This window comes from Astatotilapia calliptera, chromosome 17 (assembly GCF_900246225.1).
Source record: "Astatotilapia calliptera chromosome 17, fAstCal1.2, whole genome shotgun sequence".
Classification (NCBI taxonomy): Eukaryota; Metazoa; Chordata; class Actinopteri; order Cichliformes; family Cichlidae; genus Astatotilapia; species Astatotilapia calliptera.
This window is the reverse complement of record NC_039318.1, coordinates 25,303,775-25,328,438: the sequence shown is the minus strand read 5'-3', so window position 1 is coordinate 25,328,438 and position 24,664 is coordinate 25,303,775. Positions and strand designations below refer to the sequence as shown.

The 24,664-nt window shown below is 40.5% G+C and overlaps 1 protein-coding gene across 1 annotated transcript; it reads left to right on the top strand.

The window, feature by feature from the left end:
- Positions 1-1,324: 1,324 nt before the first annotated feature.
- Positions 1,325-24,091, top strand: gnptab (N-acetylglucosamine-1-phosphate transferase subunits alpha and beta). Its single transcript, XM_026146609.1, has 21 exons — positions 1,325-1,614; positions 2,047-2,132; positions 2,448-2,567; positions 2,771-2,821; positions 4,744-4,946; positions 5,904-5,968; positions 6,122-6,256; positions 12,726-12,887; positions 13,031-13,210; positions 13,326-13,496; positions 13,608-13,731; positions 13,818-14,033; positions 15,735-16,768; positions 16,850-17,049; positions 17,181-17,400; positions 17,496-17,609; positions 17,693-17,778; positions 17,852-17,950; positions 18,082-18,249; positions 20,543-20,633; positions 22,662-24,091. The coding sequence occupies exons 1-21, from the start codon at positions 1,453-1,455 to the stop codon at positions 22,731-22,733; spliced, it is 3,759 nt and encodes a 1,252-aa protein (XP_026002394.1). The 5' UTR covers positions 1,325-1,452; the 3' UTR covers positions 22,734-24,091.
- Positions 24,092-24,664: the final 573 nt, after the last annotated feature.

Sequence of the window (24,664 nt, the reverse complement as noted above, 5' to 3'; positions counted from 1 at the left end):
TGCCAGTCACCACACCCTTTTCTGATCGTGTGTTTCAGCAGATGGAGGGCTTATTTACTACTTGTATTCTTACAAATAAAATCATAAAAACACAGGACTTTTATTTAAATTGAATTTACAGGACGCTGGAGAGCTTTGCTGCATTACAGTATGTTGAATGTTGTTGACATTCCCACAGTAGAAATACACAAATTAGCACATTTTTAAAAATGACCTTAAATCAAGAATTTGGGAATTTGATCTTCCAAATTTCTTGGAGGAGAACCCTCAGACCCATTTTTATTCATATTTTTAGACTTTGGCAAAGTGGTGCCATATTGGATAACTTGTATTTACGCACAGTTATTTGAACAGATGATCTTGTACTGCAGTTGTTCAGAAATGTTCCATTAAGCTCCTGAAATGACATTTCCAAAGCCCCAAACTCAAGGGAGAAATATAATATATATAATATTATAATATACCCCTTTTGTACAATACTAGCAAAACCCCCCAGATAAAAACTACCCTGCACTTTTCATTATAGAATGAAAGTTGCACTTTCAGCATTAGCTCATTGTTTTTGAATTCCTGTCCTTTCTATACACTTATTTTAATAATTAGACTGCAATATGATACATTTTTGTCCAGCAGAAAACTGCTTCCATTTCTTGTGTCCATTTTAGGAGGAATACAAGTTACAGTCTAAGGAAGATGCATATTAAAACTACATATATTGTCATTGTTTTTGTTTACACAGACCCAGTGGTGAAGACAGCAGGTGAAAAATGTGAAGTAAATGTAAAATGAAGTTTTTGGAGTGAAAATAAAGAAACAACAGTTCTGATGCAGTTCCACTGATGAAAGACACTATTATTTAAGTCAACCTCAGTATTGATGCTTTTTATAAATGGTAAAATGGTAAATGGCCTGTATTTGTATAGCGCTTTATGTGGTCCCTATGGACCCCAAAGCACTTTATACTACATTCAGTCCTCCACCCATTCACACACACATTCACACACTAGTGATGGCAAGCTACATTGTAGCCACAGCTGCCCTGGGGCGCACTGATTCAGTAATTCATAAAAAGTTGTGAATATAATATAATATAATATAATATAATATAATATAATATAATATAATATAATATAATATAATATAATATAATATAATATAATACATTTGAAATGTATAAAATGTATTAGGGACAATTGGCATACCGCGAGTTACTCAGTGAGAGAAGGCCGTGAAGGCACCATGCATTCTGCTCCTCGCCGCCAGAGGGCAACAATGAGCTTAAGAGGTGGTGATGGCAGCCGTGCGCGTGCTGCTTCATCAGCGCTGAGGAAGAGTCACAAGCCCGGTTGTCATGTGTCTTGCTCTGTGGCAGGCAGTCAGCTGACAAATCCGGCTCCTGTGTGATGTTTACTTTCTGTTTTCAGCGCGTTTATCTGCGTTTTTTCTGAATGAATGCGGCGCTATGCTTCGCCCAGGAGGACCATGGTAGTCGTGAACTCGGTGTTGAAGCTGGTGCAGAGGCAGACGTACACCTGTCTGTCCCACCGATACGGGCTGTACCTCTGCTTCGGGGGGATCGTGCTCATGATTGTTTCCGCCTTTCAGTTTGGGGAGGTGAGGTTTCTTCTCTTGTTTCAGCTCCTGTCTCTTACAGACAGCCGCTTCTGCTGTCGAGTTAGCTAGCATTTACTTTCTCCTAACAGCTGTTTTCAGCACACCACCTTCCCACCAGAGTCCACTAAAAATTGCTTGTTTGAGCAGATCTTCCTGAAAGTAAACAGAAATGTATTGCATGTCTTTAAACGACACGTCTCCCCAGACTGCCTCTGTTCTGTGTGTATTCTCCATTAAAACCACTACTGTAGCTCTATTTTAATTAAACTGCCTGCCCCTTTTTTTCAGATGTAGTTTAGATTTAGTTACACCAACTGCTACTTGATTTACGTGGAATATCAGATACTAAATCTCCCAAAAATGATTCAGCACTGTAGTGTGCGTGTGATTTTAAAATCGTGAACTACACGGCGTGTTCTTCTGTCCATGCAGGTGGTGGTGGAGTGGAGTAGGGACCAGTATCATGTGCTGTTTGACTCCTACAGAGACAACGTGGGTGGGAAATCATTCCAAAGCAGGTAAAAGAAACCAACCTTGAGCTCATTTCATAGATACATTTTGTGTCTTAGAGGAAATCTATCTTAAGGCATTAGGAACTAGAAATCATAAAAATCTCAAAGTACATTGCACATTTTCTAATCCTAGCAGACAAGAAATGTGAAAGAACCAGACAGGGTTTAGCCATGCATGGATAAAAGTTAATTTACAAAGAAGTGTGTGCTGGGGAGGAAAACGGGGTTGTGGATTTGCAGTTTAAGCGCTGTCTGTTGAATTATGTGTGTGTTTGATTTATTATTTATTTTGGGGTTGTTGTTTTTTTTTGTTTTTTGCAGGCTTTGTCTGCCCATGCCTATTGATGTGGTGTACACATGGGTGAATGGCACAGACATGGCGCTGCTGAGGGAATTGAAGGCAGTCAAAGAGCAACTGGAGGAAGAACAAAAAGCTCAGAGGTAGCTTTATCTCCTAAAGTTCCCAAATACAGTAAAACTCAGCACGAAGGTCAGAGCATCATCAGCTGACATTGATTGGCTTGCTGATGCATGGGAAAAAAAGGGAATTGTGTGATTTTTATCCACCTCTGAAATGTCATCTGGTGTTAAAATAGACTGCAACAGCCCAATAAAATATAAATGCACTGTTCGTTTACACACAGGGAACGCCTGGGGAGAAACACAAGCGAGACAACTGAAGTGCCAAAAGACAGGTGAGTGTGATGATGGTGTACACAGTGGGTGTGTGATCTGTGAAGTTAAATAAGATGAAGTCTTATTTGTTTAGCAGTTCGTTATTTGGAGTACATATTTAGGGCGTGTGTGTAACAATTATGTGGCGACACAGTAGTGCGGGGGTTGGGACTGTTTCCTCACAGCACCTCCAGTTGTGCATGTTAGGTTAACTGTTTATTCTAAACTGACTGCTGAATGTGAGAGTGATTGCATGTTTGTGTAAAAATAATGTGCAAGTTCAGGATTTAGATAAAGTGCTTGTGCTCAGTGTTTGTTGCAACACAGTCCACAAGAGTCTAATGCAATGAGAGATATGGAGAAGAAAATCTGGGAAGCTGGTAGCTGTTCTTGTGGACTTTGCCCTGTGTCCCCCACCTCGGAGGAAAATATAAGTTTTTAGTTTGTTTTGGGAACTTCTGGTGCAGCTAATGAACATTGAAGCCTAGCCTTCCTCTTCTGTGTGTTGGTCTGTGATTACAAATAGAAAAATAAATAAAAATGCACATACACACCTTAAGACACCTGCTGTTTTATGCTGGTTCTACACTATATTGCCAAAAGTGTTCTCTTGTCTCTTGTTTACACAGATTGAGTGACAGCCCATTCTTAATCCATAGGGTTTAATATGATCTCAGCCCACACTTTGCAGCTAAAACAGCTTCAGCACTTCAGAAGGCTTTCCACAAGGTTTAGGAGTGTGTTTATGGGAATTTTGGACCATTTTTCTAGAGGTGCATCTGTGAGTCAGACACCGATGTTGGACGGGAGGCTGCCTGCACTCCAATTCATCCCAGAAGTGTTCTGTCGGGTTGAAACCAGGACTCTGTGCAGGTCTATGTCTTTATCAGCTTTGCTTTGTGCACTGGTCTGCAGTCATGTTGGAGCATGAAGGGGCCATCCCCAAACTGTTCTCACAAAGTTCGGAGCATGAAATTGTCCAAAATGTCTTGGTGTGCTGAAACATTAAGTTTGTCCTTCACTGGAACTAAGGGGTTGAGCCCAACTCCTGAAAAAAACAAAAACCACACCTTAATCCCCCTCCACCAAACTTTACTTTTAACACAGTGCTTTTGTGTTTATCTATGCAGTCTAATGCAGCTAAGTACCACAATTCTGCATCATACTGCTCGTCTGTTAACTTACAGAGAGGTTAAAAACAGGTTGCGTCAGTGTGGGTACATGGTGTGTTGAGTTTATTCTCAGACTTGTAGGTGTTGTGAAAAACCTGCTAAATGACTGTTAAAGTCGCAATGCAGTGGCATTGTGTGAACACCGAGGCTGATGTTGAAACAGGAAACACTGGTGGGTTGCACCACACAGAGGGTGTCAACTGATGGGATACCAGTTAGAGAAAAGCAGTTATTATTTTATTAACCAGAATGTTTACCATTGTTTACCATTTAAAGTTTACCATTGTTTTACTTAGCACTGTGATAATTGGCTTTGTTTGGCTTTTATTTAAGAAAAGGGGTGGTACAAAATTTTTTAAATCTTTTTTTTAATAAAAACGTAAATTCATAATGATATAGAAGTGTACATAGAGGTTTTGAAGAAACAGTATTTTATTATTTTATGTTTTCCTCTTGCTTAAATGATATCAGTTCACTGAACATCTCTTTGGATATTTCCTGTTTCTGCTCAACGCTAAAATGTTGGTAGGAAAAAAACCAGCCCCGTCTTTCTTCTTCCTCCTTATTGTTGACTTTTAACCACAGATACGCGAGGTGCTCAGTGCAACATTTTCATGTCTGCTAAATGCGTAAACTTCATCAATTTTATGCATATGTTTTAAACCACAGTGCAAAGGAAGTAGCTCTCTGAGTGAGTGCACAGGTGTAGATGTGCTTATTAAAGGATTATTTATTTATTATTACCCCTTTTTCTGGCCATTTGTTTGCAGTGTTAAGCCTGAATGCCTGCTGTCCCATTGCATCATCGCGCCCATGCTGGCCCTGGATCCCGCTCTGCCGGCCAACATTACGCTCAAAGAGCTGCCATCCCTCTCTCCCTCCTTCTCCGCTGCCAAAGAGCTGCTGCTCATGAACAAACCCTTCCACCAGCCTACCAGCTTCTCCTTGGTCGTCTTTAACTCGCAAGCTGAAGGTAAAGAAACAAAGAGGATCAGTAAAGGATGCTCTTTGAATGACTTCAGTCAGCCGACTGCGGGTGGAAGTGTAGTAGCTGAGCCTAGCGGGCAGTTCGTCACTACAAAACATGTTATTTTTAACTAATGACGTCAGTGATCAATACAGCCGCTGCAGCTGCCAGCAACAGTTTGATCTGCAAAGATGACAGCGGCCAGGATTGAATTATTCATATTCATGCAAGAGCGCTGACGTCCACCCTCTGTGGACAGTGCTAATAGTGTGACACACCGTACAGCATGAAGAGAGACAACACCAGTGGGAGAGCCTAGTTAACAAATAGTGTGTATAAGTGGACGGATTAAGAGATTTTTCTCATTCTATTTTAGTTTTTCTTCTTTATGTTTTACTTGTTCTCCCGACTCATTCAGGCTGTTTTTACCTTACATAGTTCATCGCACCCTTCTGGATCACTTTAGGCGCCTACACACACACACACACACACACACATTCATTTCAAAGAGGGCGGAGCTGTAAGTGTATACTTTTGTGTGCTTGAAGACATGAAACTATAGCAGGAGTTTAAATTTAATGATAGCGATAACATTAGTGTGGAAGCCAGATTAAATAATCAAGATCGTTGTGCACTGGCATAACACTTGTATTCAGTGCAGTTTCTAACACTAAAACCAGAATTTTGCATTCAGCTTTTGAGGAAACAACTGTGACATAATTCATCTCTAAAATGATGACATTCATCAGTTTTTGTAAAATAATTTAGGGTTTCATTTGCTGACAGGAAACTATTCAGACACAGCATTTAGCAGGCAGTTTGTTTAGTTTGTTGACATAGCCCACACTTTCCCAGAGTTTGTTCCACTTTGTTTTGCACTTCATGCACGCCTGTCAAAGATCGAACTATGGAAACCTGAAGGTGTGTGTCTGCTGCTCACCATTCGTTCATTGCTCCCTGCAGCCATTAAAGCGTATACAGATGTGTCTAAAGAAGATCAGAAATTCTCTGTGTCCAGATGTTACCTGGTAAGTTTACATCTGTTTTAGCACTTTTTAAGAATTTTGCATTTATTCTCTTTGTGCATGTAATTAATTCTGTTAGCTTTTCCATTTATAAGAGAAGGCAATAAAACACCAAAAGGCTTTTATTTTGAACCTTTGTTGTTGTGTGTCACACAGACAACGGATAAAGAGGCTCCGGGTCTGACCCGCATGCAGACTCTGGCGTATCTGAGCGGCTTCCCTGCGTCCTTCAAGGAGACGGAGAGGTTGCGAGCCAAACTTCCATCTGTCATAACCAGCAAAATCAAACAGGTACCAAAAGTCATTCCTTCTGCTCATTAAATAAAAAAATCTTCTACACCACCTTGCTAGAGCATGAAAATAAGGATGTTTTAAAGTTGGTTTTAAAACAGCAGATGGCAGAGTTGCACTTTGGTGAACGTGCAGCAGACGCTGTCACTTTATGTAATTGTATTTCCTACTTTCAAACACTGTATTATTTCCTCCCAATTCCTTGCATTAATTCTTCTTCATCTTATCCCTTATGTGAAATAGTGACATCAGAGCGATGCTAAAGGATGTTTGTATATCACCATCTCAATTACACCAGAGTAGAGAACTATAAGATACTCTCTGATCTTTTTTTTTAAAGCATAGCACCAAATTCTAAGAATAGTCTAATCGCAGAAGTCAAATCCTCCTTGAAGAGGAGATTGCACCTTCCTGCTAAACCTGCGTTTCTCTATTTTAATCGGTGACGTTGTGTTGTGGATAAAGGGCCTCTGTTTAGCTCAGTGTTGTGCTTGTGTATCTAATAATTTTCTCTAATCAGAACTCTGCTTTATATTTTGAGACAGAGGAATGCCACTAACAGGTTGGGATTACTCAGAAATAACCAAGGAAAACAAACCAGGCCAGGGCTGAGTGACCCTGTAGCTCCAGCCGACAGGCTACAGGACAGGCCTGAGTCTTCTGATAATGCCCTCATGTGGCTGATGAGCACTAATGGGTGATGCATTAGATAAGGTCTTTCATAACTGCCTTTGTTTTTAATAAGAATTCAAAACAAATGTGTTATCAGAAAGTCTTACAGTGTCAGAGGACATTAAAGCAAACCGATAACTTCCAAAAATCCTTAGTATAGAAATTAGTATTTTTAATTGAAGTAGTTAAATAAATTAAATGAACTATTTTTATATTAATATATTTCACAATTTCACAACAGGGTACCCATCTTCTGATGATCACAAAGCTCAAATCATCCCAAACTGGTTTCTTGAATGTGACAGTATGCTCACTGTACTCATATAAGCACCTTTGAGATGTGGTAGAACGGGACATGATTACAGATGTGCAGCCGATAAATCTGCTGTTTGATAGTATCGTGCCAATATGCACCAAAATCTCTGAGCAATGTTTCCAGGACTCTGTTGAATCTGTGTCATGACAGTTTGACAGTTCTTAAGGCAAAAGTTGGTCCCACCTGGTATTAGACAGGTACCTGATAAGGACTACACTAATAATGAGCTATAACATGTAGGTTAACTGCATTTAATCTAACTCATCATTATCCAACCCAGCTGTCCCGTCATTCCTTCCATTCGTCTCCAAGTCTGCCACCGTCTTGCCTGGCAGGTCATGTGATAATAACTAGTGGTATTCAGGCTGTAACCTTAGCTGTCCATGCAGGGGTTAACATTAGAGCAACTGTTTTCAGTGGCGCATTGCCAGCCAGCAGGCCAAAAGGTCACCAGGATTTTTCTGACCTCATCTGCACTCTTAAACACATCCTTGCATCTCAACCACACAGGAAAGATGATGGAAATAGTGTGTGTGTGATTGGTGTTTAGTGGTGGAGGGATTCTAGGTACACAGGCCACCACACAATGCTCAGTTTGGATTTCAGCATATTTCCGGGTGCTTCTTGGCCGGTTCTGTGAAAGAGGGATGATGTGCATAGTGTGGAGGGAGCGGCTGAGCGCTGAGGGGTGGCTGGTATTTATAGCTGGTGTTAGACCGACGACTATAGTGATGAAAGCTGGACCACAGCCCCGATCATCTGCCTGTGCTGTTGCCTGTCATGTCCTGCCCACTGTGTTTGTGTACAAGTCTGCTGATGTGATTGTATTAGCGTGCGTTTTGATCTGTAGAAGTGTGTGATTGTCCACGTGGTGTGCTGTCTGCTCCATGAAGTGAGGTTACATACAGTATGTTCACAGAAATACAGAGCAAATAAGACAGTCACAAAAATGTTGAATTTCTAAGACAAAGTAAACCGTTTGTACGTGCTTGGCCAGGACATCCTTGTAAAAGAGATTTTATGATCTTGATGGATAATTTTTTTTCCTGGTTAAATACATATGAAATTAATATACAGATGTATAATATATCAGCCAACTGTCATCTGAATGTGATAGAAAGTTTGAGCTGTGTTTGCTTTTATTACCAAGCAGTCTGACTAGGATTTAAACAACTATAAACACAGAGAAATGCCTTCGGTCACTCAGGCTAAATCAGTTTTCACAACTTCCTTGTTTCATTGACAGAAAGAATCCAGAACCCAGAACTTGAGCTATAGAAAATTTCAAAGTAAAAGTTGTGCCTCAGAACTGTAGCCAACATATTTTTGAAGGTGATCCTTTTACTTTGAAAGCAAAGGGATGTCACATTTTTCACAGGTTTCCTAAACCTTGGACAGTGTTTGTAGACTAAGTCCATCACTTCAATTCAAACTACGACAACAGAAATATGCTAGTGACCGATACAATGACAGCGTAGTTTTCCTTGACGACAGCTAGTTGCAATGTGCCCAGTCTGTAGACCTGGTGTAACCAATGTTTTTCCCAGCAACTGTTGTCAGTCTCCAACAATCACTCATAGACACTTGCAAAATACAAATTTTTCCCTAATAATCAATGGTTGCCAGATGGTTGCAGATCAGTCTCTAGGCCTGTCTGTCTTGGGTCTTATTCAGTTTGAATCACAGTTGTCACAGGTTTGTGGACTGAAATTGCGATGCCAATGTAGCGGTCATCTTTTAGAGCTAAGACTGATTGTGATATGGGTTGAATGCTAGCAACCCTTCAGCAAGGACTGTATAGATCAGGGGTCCCCAATCCCAGTCCACAGGGCTGGTGTCCCTGCAGGTCTTAGATGTGTCCTTGATCCATCACAGCTGATTTAAATGGATAAATTACCTTCTCAACATGTCTTGAAGTTCTCCAGAGGCCTGGTAATGAACTAATCATGTGATTCAGGTGTGTTGACCCAGGGTGAGATCTAAAACCTGTAGGGACACCGGCCCTCATGGACTGGGATTGGGGACCCCTGGTATAGATTCTTGACACAGCGACTGGCAGATAGATGCTAACTGGTATTTCTATAGCAAATCACAAAAACAGCTGCCTCATGGCGCTTTATCTTGTAAGATTGAGACCCTACAATAATATAGAACAAACCCCAACAATGAAACAACCTCCTTTAAGGAAGCACATGGCGAGAGTGGGAAGGGAAAAACTCCCTTTTAAAAGGAAGAAACCTCCGGCAGAAGCAGGCTCATACTTGTGTGCTTCAGTGACCCACAAAGAGAAGGACGATGCAGATCGAGCTGCATGCTGCTGCAACATCCCAGTCCATCTGCTTGAAAAGATCACTCGGCACTGGGTTAATTACTTTATCCACATTGTCAACTTATTTTTCTAGACTAATTACATTGTCCACAGTCCCTGCAGTGACACACGGCCCACAGTGATGAGGGTTTATTATGTGTTGAGAGTATAATACACATGGGACATGTTAATACTGTGGTGTGGAATAACTCGCGCAGCCGCCTGAAGCAGATGAGCTGATGAAATTAAATTTCACGACAACCATTCCCCCTCTACTTCAAAACAAGGAAACCTATCCATATATTTAGTGCCTTTTCTTTTTTCTTTTTTTTTTTTGACAGTCTGTGTTCTCCCAAAATTAAGACAGGAAGTGGTCACATGCAATGACAAGAAAATTGAGGATTTTTCCACCTCTGGGTTAGCCGTTGTTAGCTGTGGAACCAGTTTGGTTTCATGTGTCAAGCATGCTGCTGTAAGCGGACGCTGCTGAACATAGCTCGACTGTTTATGATGAGAAATGTTAAAGCAAGACGAAGCAGTTACTGTATGGGATAGCGCTTAATCCTGAAACCCAGTAACAGTAGCACAAGAAATCATTAAATCACTGAACTGATATTAAAGAAGGATTATGATGTAATATGTTTTGTGTTTGCTTACATTAGTTTTTGTTTTTCAGCTTTATTGACAGATACAATGAAATGAAAAAATATGAAGATTTCCAGCAGTCCTTAAACCAAATGTCCTTATAACCAAATATTGTTGTTCATAATTTACTTAAATTAAAAATGAATGTACAAAATGTTCTTATGACAAGTATCTATAGGTCAAATTACCAAAGTTTGGTTATTTTTTATATTGATTATGATGCATTAGATAAAAAGGTTTGTGGGTATAAATTTACACTTCTTTGGAAAGCGTGTGTCTGTGTAAAGCTGCCACACACCTCTGCTTTTTGTGTATGTGCCAGTGCATTATCATGACTATAAAGAGTGCAACCTGATCTGTGCCTTGTTGTCTCCGGGCTGCGTCCCGCTGGGTTTATAAGTCCCAGCTAATCCGCCTCACCTAAAAACAGGAGCAGAGGAAAAAAAGCGGACGAGTGGAGGCAGAACACGATCTCGTGTGAAGGGACTCAAGAAGTTTTTCCTGTAAAGTAAAATACTCGATTACTTGCTGTTAGCAATATTTTACTATTGCAGCTCATTTTGACTATTATACTTTATACTTAAAGAATTTATTAGCTCACCTTTCAGAAACACAAGAAAATACAAATATCCAAAATATTTGTATTTTGTTGTGTAAGACAAAAAAAGTGTTGTTATTTGTTAGATAAATAAGAAAACTTAATAAGTTTGACCTGGCACACTGGACTTCTCTAAAAAGTCAGAAATTAACCAAACATAACATTTAAACCCTAAAACAAATGGTTTTTGTTCAGGAATGCAAGTAAATACTCAAACAGTTTTAGAGTAAAGTACTTGTGGACACTGGTGGATTTATCAGTGCAGAACCATAAAAGAAATATTTTGGTAAATATCAGCACTGTTAATCTTAGGGAAGCTGTCGCATAAAGCTTCCACTGTATCTTGGTCTAATAAATTTATTAAGCATTGCATATTTATATCTCAAGTTTTTTGCAGTATTTTTATATGGAGTTTATTTGTATATAAACATCCTTACCCTGTAATGCCTGTGCCATGAAGAAAACTTAAAAATTCAAAGTATTTAAAAAAACAGACAAATTCAAAAAAATAAGAAATAAAGTCTTTATTTGCATAAGAAAGTTTTAATTTGTATGATTTTTGTTAAATACAGGAATATTGAGAATTTATTGCTCACAGTTTGTTTATTTTAAGCAAACATATACAGTGGTAAAAATGACTAAAAAGTGTTAAAGGATTAAGAATATTGTTCTTTAATGGCTAAAGTGGTCAGAAAATTATGCAGAGTGAAAAAGGTGCAATATTTTACTTAAAAAAAAAAAAAATGAAGCAGCTGAAAGTTTTTTGCTGTTCATGTTGTGGAGGCGTTTTTTAATGTTTGAGAGAGTAGACAAAAGGTTTTTAATATCCAAGGCTGGGGGCTCACACACTCGCACGCACGCACGCACGCACGCACACAAACACACACAGAGGGCTTTGATGCCACACATAACTCCTCTGAGATCAGACAGAGTCATATTCATGTGACCCTGCTGGAGAAGATGACATCACAGAACTTTCCGAACTCTCACCTCTTTATACGCACGCACGCACGCACGCACGCACGTGTATCTATGACTTCAGAGGACCTTTACTGTGACTAGCTTATCTCTCTATCAGCTAACTTTAACTGTAACTACTGCTTGCCTAACCTTTTGAGGAACTGCTTTTGTCTCCATGGAAAGACTTAGTCAACTGTTTTTTCCAGTCATTTTTGTCAGCCTCATTTATCGCCGTCTTTCAGAATTTTCCCTCTCCTAGTCTCTGCTATAAGCTGCTGCTTTAAATTTAAATCTTTCTCACTGTTGCATATGGAGAGTTTTGATTTTCGGCTTTATCGGGGAGCATTTTTAAGTTGGTAACTCTGTCCAACTAGAGGTTTAGTGCTTTTAGGTTTTAGAAGGAGAATTAAGCCTTATGTAAAATGCTTGTTTTTACTTTTTGTGGATTAATAAAATAATAATAAGCCTATAAACATGTCAACAGCTCTGTGAATTGCAGCTTCAGTCCACTGAGTAATATTTTATGAAAATTTACCACCATTAACAGCTGTCTTTAGTGCTCTAAATCTGTAGGTTTAGCATGCTTGGCACTAAACAGAAGCTACAGCTGAAGATGGTAAACAGGTTTTTAGTCCAAAAGTGTAATTTCAACCAACTTGATAAGTGACATTTGAATAGTCAGAAATGACAAAGTTGATAGACGATGTGTACCAAATGTGACTGCAGATTTGTATTTAAACACCAAAAAATGTAGCCCCCTGGTGGCCGTAAGACAGAACAACATTAAAAGGTATTGTGTGAATTGCAGGATCAAAAGTAGAGCCTAAACATTAGTATATCTTTATCCTTTATCCTCTGCTTCATTTATTTTTACCAGGTCAAGTAACTTATTAAAATGCTACTGCAAACCACTGGACTATTCTTCCAAGCAATTAACACTGTAATTGAAATGTGTTTATTTGTCCCTCAGTTTGAGTTGTACTCAGAAGCCAGCATCGCCCTGCTCCACCTCAACACGCAACAGGATTTCACTGACTTGACTCAGCAGGCCAAGAAGAACCTGACACTGGATGGGAAAGAGTTAACCATCAGTCCTGCATACTTGTTCTGGGACCTCACTGCTATTTCACAGGTAGAGTCTTCTTTTTTTTAATCCTTTAATAATTGGCATTTGGTTTATTTATTTATTTTTTACACAGTATTGCAAAATGTGTGCGGTAGGCACTATATATAAGTAAGATGTTAAGAAAGAAGTGTTGTGTGTTTGCCCTCCAGTCTAAACAGGATGAAGATGTATCAGCCAGTCGATTCGAGGACAACGAGGAGCTTCGTTATTCGCTGCGCTCTATTGAGAGACACGCCCCCTGGGTGCGACACATCTTCATCGTCACCAATGGGCAAATTCCCTCCTGGCTCAACTTGGATAACCCCAGAGTTTCAGTTATTACACATCAGGTAAAACTTGAGCCTCAACTTCTACAACAATAAAGGTCCGGCTGGAATACAGAAGCTATGCTTTTATTCATAGTTTATTGTGTAAATTAGCTAACTGCTCCTTTTGGATTTCCAGGATATCTTCTCGAACCACAGCCACCTTCCCACTTTCAGCTCACCTGCTATAGAGACCCACATCCATCGTATTCCTGGGCTCTCCCAGAAATTTATTTACCTCAATGATGATGTGATGTTTGGCAAAGATGTGTGGCCTGATGACTTCTACAGCCACTCAAAAGGACAGAAGGTGCGAACACAACATGAAAAGTGCTCACAGTGAAGTTTGCCCTGAAATATGAGCCACAGTTTCATTTTTTAAATACTGAAAACTGGCTTTATTTTGCTCAATTCCCTGCAGGTATACCTCACCTGGCCGGTTCCTAACTGTGCAGAAGGCTGCCCAGGATCCTGGATCAAAGATGGGTACTGTGACAAGGCCTGCAACAACTCAGCTTGTGACTGGGATGGAGGAGACTGCCTGGGTAAAGATATCAACACCGTTGCGTCTTTTTTGTAAATGGGCATGTTTGTGCTGTGTATATTAAATTTTTTAATCCTTCTCTAAAAGGTGCAGCAGGGAGCAGTCGATTCCCTGGTGGGGTCGGTCCCGGTGGGGCTGGAGGGGCCGGGGGACAGGTGTGGCAGTTTGCAGGTGGTCTAGGAGGCATAGCGGGGACATCCTACTGCAATCAAGGCTGTGCCAACTCCTGGCTGGCTGACAAGTTCTGTGACCAGGCCTGTAATGTACTTTCCTGTGGCTTTGATGTGGGAGACTGTGGCCAAGGTATGTTTAAAGCAATACATGTAATAGTGTTTGTTTTGTTTGTTTTTTTGGTGTTTCTTTTGGTTTTTACTATTTTATAATATAACCCTCAAAGGTAATCAGGTCTTTCTGTTGTATTATTTTAGGTTCAATACCTGCAAAAGGATTAATAAATTGGTAATATGTACAAATATAACTGCTAATAATATGTAATAAAATATGCTGACAAAAATCCTTTTAAAACGTAAACATTTTAAAATCATAATAGGTAAAATACCAGACTATGGTAAATTATGTTTTAAAGAATAAAAGATTTATTTTATTAATCTACTCACTTAGTTACTTTCTCATTTTATTATTTATTTAGTTACTCATATACATACTTGTTTATTTTATTGATACCAGAATTTAAATTACTCTGTTGCAGATTCAGCACAAAGAATAAAGTAAAAGCAGTAGTCTACACTAAAAACAAAAGACTTTGTTATACTTGGAACAGCCATATTGTCAAAATTGTAAAAATTGTCATATGCAACATGGATAAATGAAGATAACAAAAAAGACATAATAAAAACTATCCCCAAAATTAAAAAATTACTGCAATTAAAGCCCCAAAAATGACATGAATATACAGTAGCTTAGAAACTATGAGCACAGCTAAATAGAGAATGTAGAAAATATTTTTTTAATAAAGGTGAAGACGTTTTTCAGTTAATTACATTTTAAATGAGATGCAATCAGGAGCTGAAATGTAGAATGAACGTATGTATTGTGACATGAACTAGCAAAGACTGTGCGAATCGTTCCGTAAACAGCAAAGCTGTAAGAGATGTTATACAGTGTGTTTAACTGCATGTCCAGCAAATGGTGCAGAGGCTGGTCAGGATCCTGACAGAGGAAGCCGAGCAGTGTGGTGAATCAGTCAGGAACAGTATTGATGAATTTCCTCAGTGAGTAATATGGACGCATTCCAACAGCCGGCAGGTCGATAATCAGGTGACAGAAATGCTCCTTCACGGTAACATATCCAGGATTATGGCACTTTTCACTCACTTCTTCTTACTGCTCAGATTAGTGTCTCTGTCTTATCAGTATAGCCACACAATATATCAATATATCAATCTGTCTGCGTGTTTGTCTCTTTGTCCACCAACTCCTCCTAGACCTTTAGGAGATGAACAACCAAACTTGGCACAAAGGTGCATCGTAGGCCCCTGAATGTTCTGATCTGTATCAGACACCACAGTGTTATCATATTGCCCTCCACCCACCTAACAACAGGCTGAAATGACTTGGTTTTTGACTTTTTGCAGCTATAACATCTTATGAAAGCTAAACTATACATTATATATTGTAACGTCATTATGTTGCCTAGCAAGCACCCTTTTGCATATATGCACCCACAACTCTTTATAAAAGCTTTGCAGCACAGACGATACTGTAGCCAAACATGTATTAATAATATTACTAAGTATCCTATAAGAACTTATAAGGATTGACTTGTTTTTATGTTCTGACACCATAGTTCTTGAATACACAGTCTAAATGTGCAGTGTAATTTGCGTATGAACAATAAACAAGTTTATGTTTTTATTTAAAGTGAACCTTTTTGTTGCTACTAGCACCCTAAACATATTCTTTTGTCGTAGGGGGGAAAAAGACATTCGAAGTGTGTCCCTTGGGGAAGTGAGAACGTTTTGAAAGAACTCTTTTCTTTTTTAGAACACTTTAACGAGCTGCATCATGTGACCCTACTGAGGAACCAGAGCCACTACACGCTCCCTGTGGGTGAAGTCAGGCCGTATTTCAGCTTTGAGAAACTCGCTCACAGAGTCTCCGAAGCCCACATCAGCGAGAACCCCGTGGTGCGTCACACCTCTGTCGCAAACAAGTGGAAGACCATTCACCTGCTGCTCCACCCTGGTTACAACGCGACCCAGATCCACTACAACCTCACTTTTCAGAGAGACGACGACACAGAGTTTGCTATGAGCTTCAGTGTGGCTGTCGACACCCGTGAGGTTTCTCAAACTAACGCGTCCCCGACTTCAAGCAAAGATGCAGGAAAAGAACCGAACGCGACTCCGACCCCGGACCCAGTGTTCCCTTTCTCTGATATTCCTGAAAACAAACGAGGGCCTAAGCTCAAGAAAGGGCGGCCTGGAGATCCTCAGACTATCATAGAGGTTCCTTCTTTAAATGTGTCACTTTTACCAGCTGCTGTGCGCAAAGAGCTTCAAAAGCTGGAGGAAAAGCTTCTGATCGGTGACATTACTATGAAGGGTTACAATCTCACAAAAGCTGAACTTTTAAAGCCTTACAAGAACCTGGCGGAAAAGCATTTGATCCCTGATTCACAGCTAGGCAAAGATGATGCGAGCAGAGTCCAGAAGAAGTCCTATAAAGACTTGGACGGAGAGGATTTGAAAAGAAAAGATGAAACTGGAAATAAAGAAGAAATGTCTAAGAAAGATGTTGCCGTGAAAGACAAACCCGTTACTCCTCTCGTACCAGTCCACATTGATGATAAACTTCTGAAAGATTTGATAACTGAAAGACCTTTCTCTCTGAAAACTGCGATTGAGAGGCCCCTGACATCAAAGCTTTTAAACAGACTTTCCCTCCAAAAAAGTGCGGAGAGTCAGGCTGAGCCGGATAATGCTGCTGCAGTGGGGAGAAGGCTCCAGCACTTCATCTCCTCAGACCGAGGCTTCCTGCCGTGGGAGAGGAGAAAGTATTTCCAAGCTTTACTTGAGGTTTGTACATCCCTGTCTTCAATTTAAAGCTCCACTCAAAAAACTTGATTAAAAATAAATAAATTTGTGTTTACTCCACAGGAAGAGGAGCGTCTTGAGAGCGAAATGGCGTATGAGACCGATGGCACCGCTACCAGGCGAAAGCTTCAGGACACTTTTGCTGACTCGTTGCGCTACGTCAACAAGCTGCTCAACGGCCAGTTTGGCTTCACGTCTCGCAAAGTCCCCGCACACATGCCGCACATGATCGATCGTCTCATCATGCAGGAGCTGCAGGACACGTAAGTGATATTCTGTCTTATCAAATCAGATTTATATAAATATATTTCTATTTCTATACATGCTTAGAAACAGCTCATCTGTTTCTAAACAGTCATTATTTATATCAACCACTCTGCTTGGTCTTCTTCAGATTCCCGCAAGAGTTTGACAAAACATCGGGCCACCGTGTTCGTCACTCTGAGGACATGCAGTTTGCCTTTTCATACTTTTACTTCCTGATGAGCGCTCAGGATCAGCTCAACGTGTCCGAAGTGTTTGATGACATCGACACCGATCATTCGGGTATCTTGTCTGATCGTGAGATTCGAACTCTCGCTACAAGGATCCACGAGCTTCCACTAAGCCTCCAAGTTAGTCAAAACATCTTTCCCAGCGTACATGTCAGTAAACAGTTTCCAACAGTTCCAGTTTTGAGTTTTGTTTTTATTCTTCGTGCCGTTTTTAGGACCTGACAGGTTTGGAGCAGATGCTGATAAACTGCTCTAAGACACTCCCAACTAACCTGACCCAGCTTCACCTGGTCAACCCCACTCAAGAAGCCTACTATGATCCTAGCATGGTGAGATGTACAGCTGGCTTGACAAGGTAATATTTATTCAGTGTTGAATTATTTGGCTGATTTTCTGTTTTCCTAATCTGCAGCCTCCTGTCACAAAAGGCCTCATCCTCCACTGCAAGCCAATCGCAGAACGTATTCACAAAGCCTTCAGAGACCAGAATAAATACAAGTGAGATTTAATTTATTTCAATGTATACGAGTAGTTGTGTATACTAAGCTGACAGAGCGCTTTTGATGGACAGGTTTGAGATCATGGGGGAGGAGGAGATAGCTTTCAAGATGGTGCGGACCAATGTGTCCCACGTGGTCGGCCAGTTAGATGACATTAGGAAAAATCCCAGGTGAGGAGAACTTTATATTCCTTAGAAGCAGATGCTTTTTCATTGTTTTACCTTAATGCGGTGCAATCAAAGTTTACATCTCTGCCATCCTTGTTGTTGAACTGTGTTATTTTCTTTAATTTCACCAAAAGGAAGTTCATCTGTCTGAATGATAACATCGACCACAGTCATAAGGACGCTGCCACAGTGAAAGCTGTGCTGAGAGATTTCTACGAATCAATGTTCCCGCTGCCGTCCCAGTTTGAACTTCCCAGAGAGTACCGCAACAGGTTCCTGCATATGGAAGAACTCCAGGAATGGTATGTTTAGCATTTTTAGCAAGTTATATCCATTAACTGCCATCTAATAAGTGCTAACTTCTAAATAAAATAATATCAGAGTTTAAGTTGTTAGAGATCTGTCGATAGAGTTACACAGGAATATGCACCAATCAAGCAGAAACCGAACCAAGAGATTCAGTTTAGTGGTTTGAATGAGCAGAAATGATGTCTCACAAATAGGGATGGGTATCGTTTAGATTTTATCCGATACCGGTGCCAAATCGGTACTTTTGAAACGGTGCCGGTGCTCAAACGGTGCTCAAACCGGTGCTTAAAGAATGGAGAACACAAAATTGGTCCAAAAACCTCTCATGTTCAGCTGTTTTTTTGTAAAAAGATAACAATGTTAGCCTTTTCTGCAGCTATGGGGCATATATGGTATCACTCTTGGCTGGAAGCAGTGCTTAAACAATGGAAAAAACACAAACTTTGTCCAAAAACCTCATGTTTAACTGTTTTCCACTTTTTCTTTGGTCATTTTAGCCTTTTTGGCCAGGGTGAAGGGAGCATCTGCCATCAAACAAGAAGACAGCCGCATGTAGCTATGATGATGTTTGCTAGTTCACCTTACATGCATTAATGTAATAACGTGGTTAGCTTACTCAGCGTAAATCACACAAGAACAACATTAAGCTACTCACGCAGAGAAGAACGGCTGCTGCTGCCATCAAATACGGCGCATTTCTCGGCTTTTAAAAAAACGCTATGCTTCGCCAGGTGTTTCATGAGATTCGAGGTGTTACCTCCTTTAACAGTATCACAGTATCAGCTTAAAGCACTTGTTGCTGCTGAGTTTGCATATTTTGCTGTGAAGTACAGCCAGACTTTTAACCGCTTCGCCTTGGACATTTTTAATCTGTAGCTCTGTGCTAACAGAACGTACGTACCTGGCCCCGCCTACTATCCTCGGAAACGTAAAACGATTGGCCAAAAGTGTATCACAGCTCAGGAAAAAAAAAGCACCGAAATAAAGCACCGAAATGTGCGCTGCTTTTCGGTCTGGTTACTACCGTTTATGTCAGAACCGGTGCCATCATGGCACCGGACACCGGTACCCATCCCTACTCACAAACAGTTAGCAACTTCTAGCCACCTGTTACAGCACATATCCAGCCTCTGCCTTACCTCTGCCTTTGTCATGGATTACTTCTAAGCCTTAATTAAAAGGGCGAGTTATTTAAAAATTTGCGTCTGTAAAGTTGGTCTGAAGAGGACCAGAATAATTTTATGTATCAGGCTGTAAACAAGCTTATTTTTGCTAGTTTGGCATTTTAAGTGTGGAGGTGGACTCACTTTTGGAGTGAGCATCAAGTGGTCATGCAAGGAACTGCAGTTTTCAGCCCCAGAGGTCGCAGCTGGGCTAAACAACCTTTAGTTTAGACTCCTGAAAATATCAGAGAATTCAAAATTTTCATCTCTCTGATTCAGTGAACACAGATTTGTGGAAGCTGATCCCCCCTGTAACATTGAAATTTATGGATGAACTGCCTTTAGGTTACATTTAAATTGTCTGCTTTGTCAACTGCAGCGAGGAGTAGGTCACCAGAACAGTAGTGAATATTTTTAATCACTTTTGTTACATGGCATATTTGAAAGCTTTGTCTATTAAATATCCATAAATAACAGGAAAATGTGTAGTTTTTTGTCAAATATGGCAACACCTTTTGGCAACAAGAACTGAGATGCTTTAAACTAAGGCATGCACACAAATATAACTTTAAGCTCTGACTCCTTCCCTCACAGTCGAGCTGTTTTCTCCATTCATACTAAGGTATGAATTTGTGTCTGTCACCACGCAGGACAGCGCATTGCCATGTTGGACCAGTGGGAATCCCTCTGGAGAGTTACAGGGCTCTTTGTCAGGGATCCTGCTCCTGCATTCAGGGCGCTTCACCAAGGGAATGCAAGCCTCACATAGAGGCTTTGTAATTAGACCGAGCCGCTTCAGATGAATCACTAGTTTTAAGATGCTTGTAAGATCATTAAATGGTTGAGACTCTCAACTCCACCCCTTCCTTTCCACATCTATTTTCCATGTCTGTTTGTAAGCTTGACAGGCAGATGGTGTTGGGTGATGTCACCTTGTCATTCCATTGCTGGCTGTCCTCTGCGTACTGCATGCTTCCTCCTTGTTACATCACACCTTATCATCCACTGACCTGCCACTGCGAATGTTTACCTAATGCAGAACGATCATTTGACGCCTGCCTCTGTACCTGTTGGAGTTGGATTGAAGTTTTTTGTTAACTGATTGAAATGTGTTGTTTCCCAGGCGGGTGTATCGGGACAAGTTGAAGTTCTGGACCCACTGTGTCCTCGTGACCCTCGTCATCTTCACTGTCATATCCTTCTTCGCCGAACAGGTCAGTGTTAACCATGAACCACGCTCTGCTCATTTAGACATTCAGACAAAGATACACACAGAATTTGCTTGCACACCTCTCCGTTTCCATGATTCACGCTTGAGTTATGATAACGGCCTTCGCTACCGAAATTCCTCTCTGAGGAGCGTCCATCTCGTGTGTCGAGCTAGTATGACCAGCTATGTCGTGACCGGCCTTTATCAAGATGAAAGACCCCAGCAGCCTTTTATGGAAGGCAAGACTTAACTGTCTTTGTTAACTGGGATCAGACAATTCCTGCTATATATTGAACCTTCAGAAAAGTTGCATTTCAAGCTGTAATAATATACAGAAAGTACTTAAAATCATTTTAAAAGCAGGAAAATATTATTGGACACATTTCAAATTCTTCCTCTTTGGTGTTGGAAACGGTTTAAAACAAATGCCACGAGTTGTTTAACAAATACTAGTCGACTGTTCTGAGGTACCTTCCTAATCCAGAGGTTTCCAGTTTCTCCTCAGCGAACTAAAAGAAAGGTTAATAGTTGCAGTGACCTTAGGAGAATTTCCTTCACAGAAACCCACGGGACCGGTGTGTCACACTTGTCTTGTGTCGTTGTCACTGTACACAGACTGACTTCTGATGTCTTTCTGGCACTATCTGAATCTGGCTGCCCTTCTGTTTATGTCAGAGTTTAGATTGGAGAGATCAAATGTGTCTTCACTCCTCAGAGGGAGGTGATTTTACTCGGCTGCTCCATGTCTAAGATTATCTTTGCTTTCTTGAGTTACAAACATCTGAGGGGACTCTGGTATCAAAGCCTTGATTGGTGAAATTAATAGTTTGACATTTTGGGAAATATACTTGCAGTCTGGGCACAGTTACATGAGAACATTGATGCCACTTATAACCCTTTGCTGTTGCTAAAAAAACAAATGAAAAATGGTGCCAATGAGGAGGTCGAGACGTGGAGTCAAACTGCCGACCTTCTGATTTATAAACCTTTGCTTTACCACACACACTGTATCCTTTTGACAGTCGTGAAAAATGAAATGACAGCAATTTCCTGTGCTGTGATTTAAAAGTCGTGTTTTCCTATTTTTAATAAAGAAAAATGTTATTTTAGATACAATAGATCTGCATTTGGCAGCAATAACTTGAGCTAGATATTTTCTGTATGACTTTCCCAGTCTCACATATATTGCTGAGGAATTGGCATTAATTCATGCACAGCTCTCTTAAGGTCTCTGCACAGCATTTAAACCAGGTTGAGGTTCATTCTTCCCTTTTTCAGCCTTTGTGCTGTAGATTTACTGCTGTTCCTGACGCAGTTTGGGCCAAGCTTTAACTTTAGGCCTCACACTTGACTCTAGAATACTTTGGTATACAGAAGAGTTCATGGTTGGCTCTATGCCTCCAAGGTGCCCAGGTTCTGTGGTCACAAAACGAGCACAAATGACTACCCCTCCGCCACCGTACTGACAATTGGCATTAGGTGTTTGTGCTGTGTTTGGTTTTCTCCCGACACGGTGCTGTGCATTATAGCCAAATATCTATACTTTGTGGTTTGTTTGACTTTGCAAACCTAAGCTGTGCTGTCATGTTCTTTAAGACTGAATAACAAGCCATACTTACTCAGTGTTTTTCTAATTCTGCTGTGATGAACTTTAACATTTAACATGCTAACTGATGCCTGTAGAGTCTAAGATGTAGATTTCGGGGGTTTTGTAGTTTCTCCATGAATCACATGGTCTGATCTTGGAGTGAATTTGCTTTGACAACCACTCCTGGGAAGATTGCGGCAATATATTCACACCGGAATTTGCCAGACCTGCAAACTGCCTTGACCTTTTCTTTGCTTTTATAGAGGTGCTCACATTTGCTGATGATCATTTAATTAGGTGCATTATAGATTGGATAGATAGATCTCTATCTCCTCCATGTCTGTTCAGAAGGAAGTTAATGACCTTTATTGCCACCCCTTTCATATTCAATCAGTTGTTCTCCAGGTTTAGTAGTGACATTTCCTCTTTCCCCTGTTCCTGCAGCTCATCCTGCTGAAGCGAAAGCTGTTCCCCAGACGCAGGATGAACCGGGAAAGCAACCCGGAGCGGGTGTGAAAGCGGAAGACTTCCCTCTCTTCATTTTATTGAACAACAGCCTTGGCGCCTCCTCTCCACCTCCACAGTGAGCACAGGAGAAGGATGCAAGCCAGCTGGAAAAAGCAATCCAAGATCCTCGGCGCAGAATTGCATCACCGTGGATTTGAGGAGAGACTCGTGTGAAATGTTAATGAAACATTTTTCAGAAGATGATAGACAGGGCTGGCCGGTGAGGAGAATAGCAGCCAGACAGGAGGTGCTCATAAATCTTCTTCTCTTCCACTGGAGGCACCCGAGACTTTTTACACACCACGAACAAGCAAAACTCCTTCCACCCTGCACCACCCTCCTCACGTCCTGCCCTCAGCATGCCACTGATTAGTATTCTGTTAAAGTGGGAAACACTTGATATCAGCATGTCAGTGTCTGTCGAGACAAATTTAAAGGTTTTTTTGTTTGTTTGTTTGGTTGGTTAGTCAGTTAAATCTGGTGGTAAAAGTCTCTTTACTGTTTTTTAATCTGTTTTATATCACTGTAAGTTTTTGGAGGGTTTTGTTTGTGTTTGAGGATGCTGCCTTTGCTGCTGGGATGCTGACAGACTCATAGAGTCAAATGATAATCAACACAGTCATTACTTCTAGTTCTTTTGTGTTTATGTTATAGCTAATTTTAAAAAGATTGAGGATCAAATTTATACATATAGGACAAATAGGAATAGGTGATTAAAGTGTTGGACGCCATATCTTCGTCTGCCATATTTGAAACAAGAAAACTTCTAGTGCCTTCGTTGTTCATTCCTGCTTGTTTAAATGTTTTTGTTAATCTCCCTTTGGGATTTTAAAAGGTCTTCTTGTAAATGCTAATGATATCTTACTCTAATCTTGTGGTTTACAGTAAGAATGAATGGGATGCAGGATAATATGAATATAATTCTCTGCGTGGTACAAATGTAAGTGATTGGTGGAGCTATATTAGAAGTAATACTACAGCTTTCAAAGCTGCCTGTACGTGTGTCCCTGTGGGACTCAGCAGGCTCGCTGCTGTCTGAAATTCAGACCTCCTCAGCATGTTCTCTAACTTATTTTGATTGTATTGTTGTGACAGTGAGCCCCGTGACTGACACAGCCGATTTGAGTTCTAGAATGTAAACGATACGCAAGTGTTTTCCTCTGAACGCCAGTTTTATAGTGTTTCTTATTATAGTGACAAAAATGGAAATGAGCACTAGCAGCTGTCAGCATTTTGCCACTGTGCTCTGGGTTCATAGGATGTGTGTCAGCAGATGAGACGCTGAGAGCCATATTTGGAAGATGAATTTACTCTAATTGCACCAGTTTCGTTGGTTTAACAGAAATAAATGTGATTTGGTTCGGTCAGCTTGGTGTTTTTGTCAGTACTGTTCACATTACTCTTTCCACACTTACTACAATTTTATTCCTCAATTCCTCACCTCAGACTAATAATCAGGGCTCGTCAGATTTCAGACGTCAATAAATTTACTTTTACAGGCATGTTTAAGGGACTTTCAACATGGCATGGTTGTTGGCTGTATACCTGTGATGTGAATCTCCCGTTCCACCAAACCCCTTAGTGCGCTACTTGGTTGAGATATGATAGCCGGTGTTTTTTTTATTGTCATGTTCAAGAAACAGTTTGAAATAATCTAAACATTAAGAGATGTGTATTCCTGCTGGAAGCTGTCATCAGAAGATGGCTACAGTGAGGTCATGAAGGGTGGACATGCTGTTCTTCTCTGACATCAAGGCATACGCTTTATTTTTTGCTGACCATTCTCTGGAAACTCAAGATGGCTTTGTGAGAAAATCCTCCTTAGATCAGACCAGCTCATCTGGGAAACCAAAAACTATGCTGTGTTCAAAGCCTGAGTCACTTTGCAGTATTTTTACAAGGTAGTGTTGCAGTACTTTTTTCCACCAATGACAGGAACA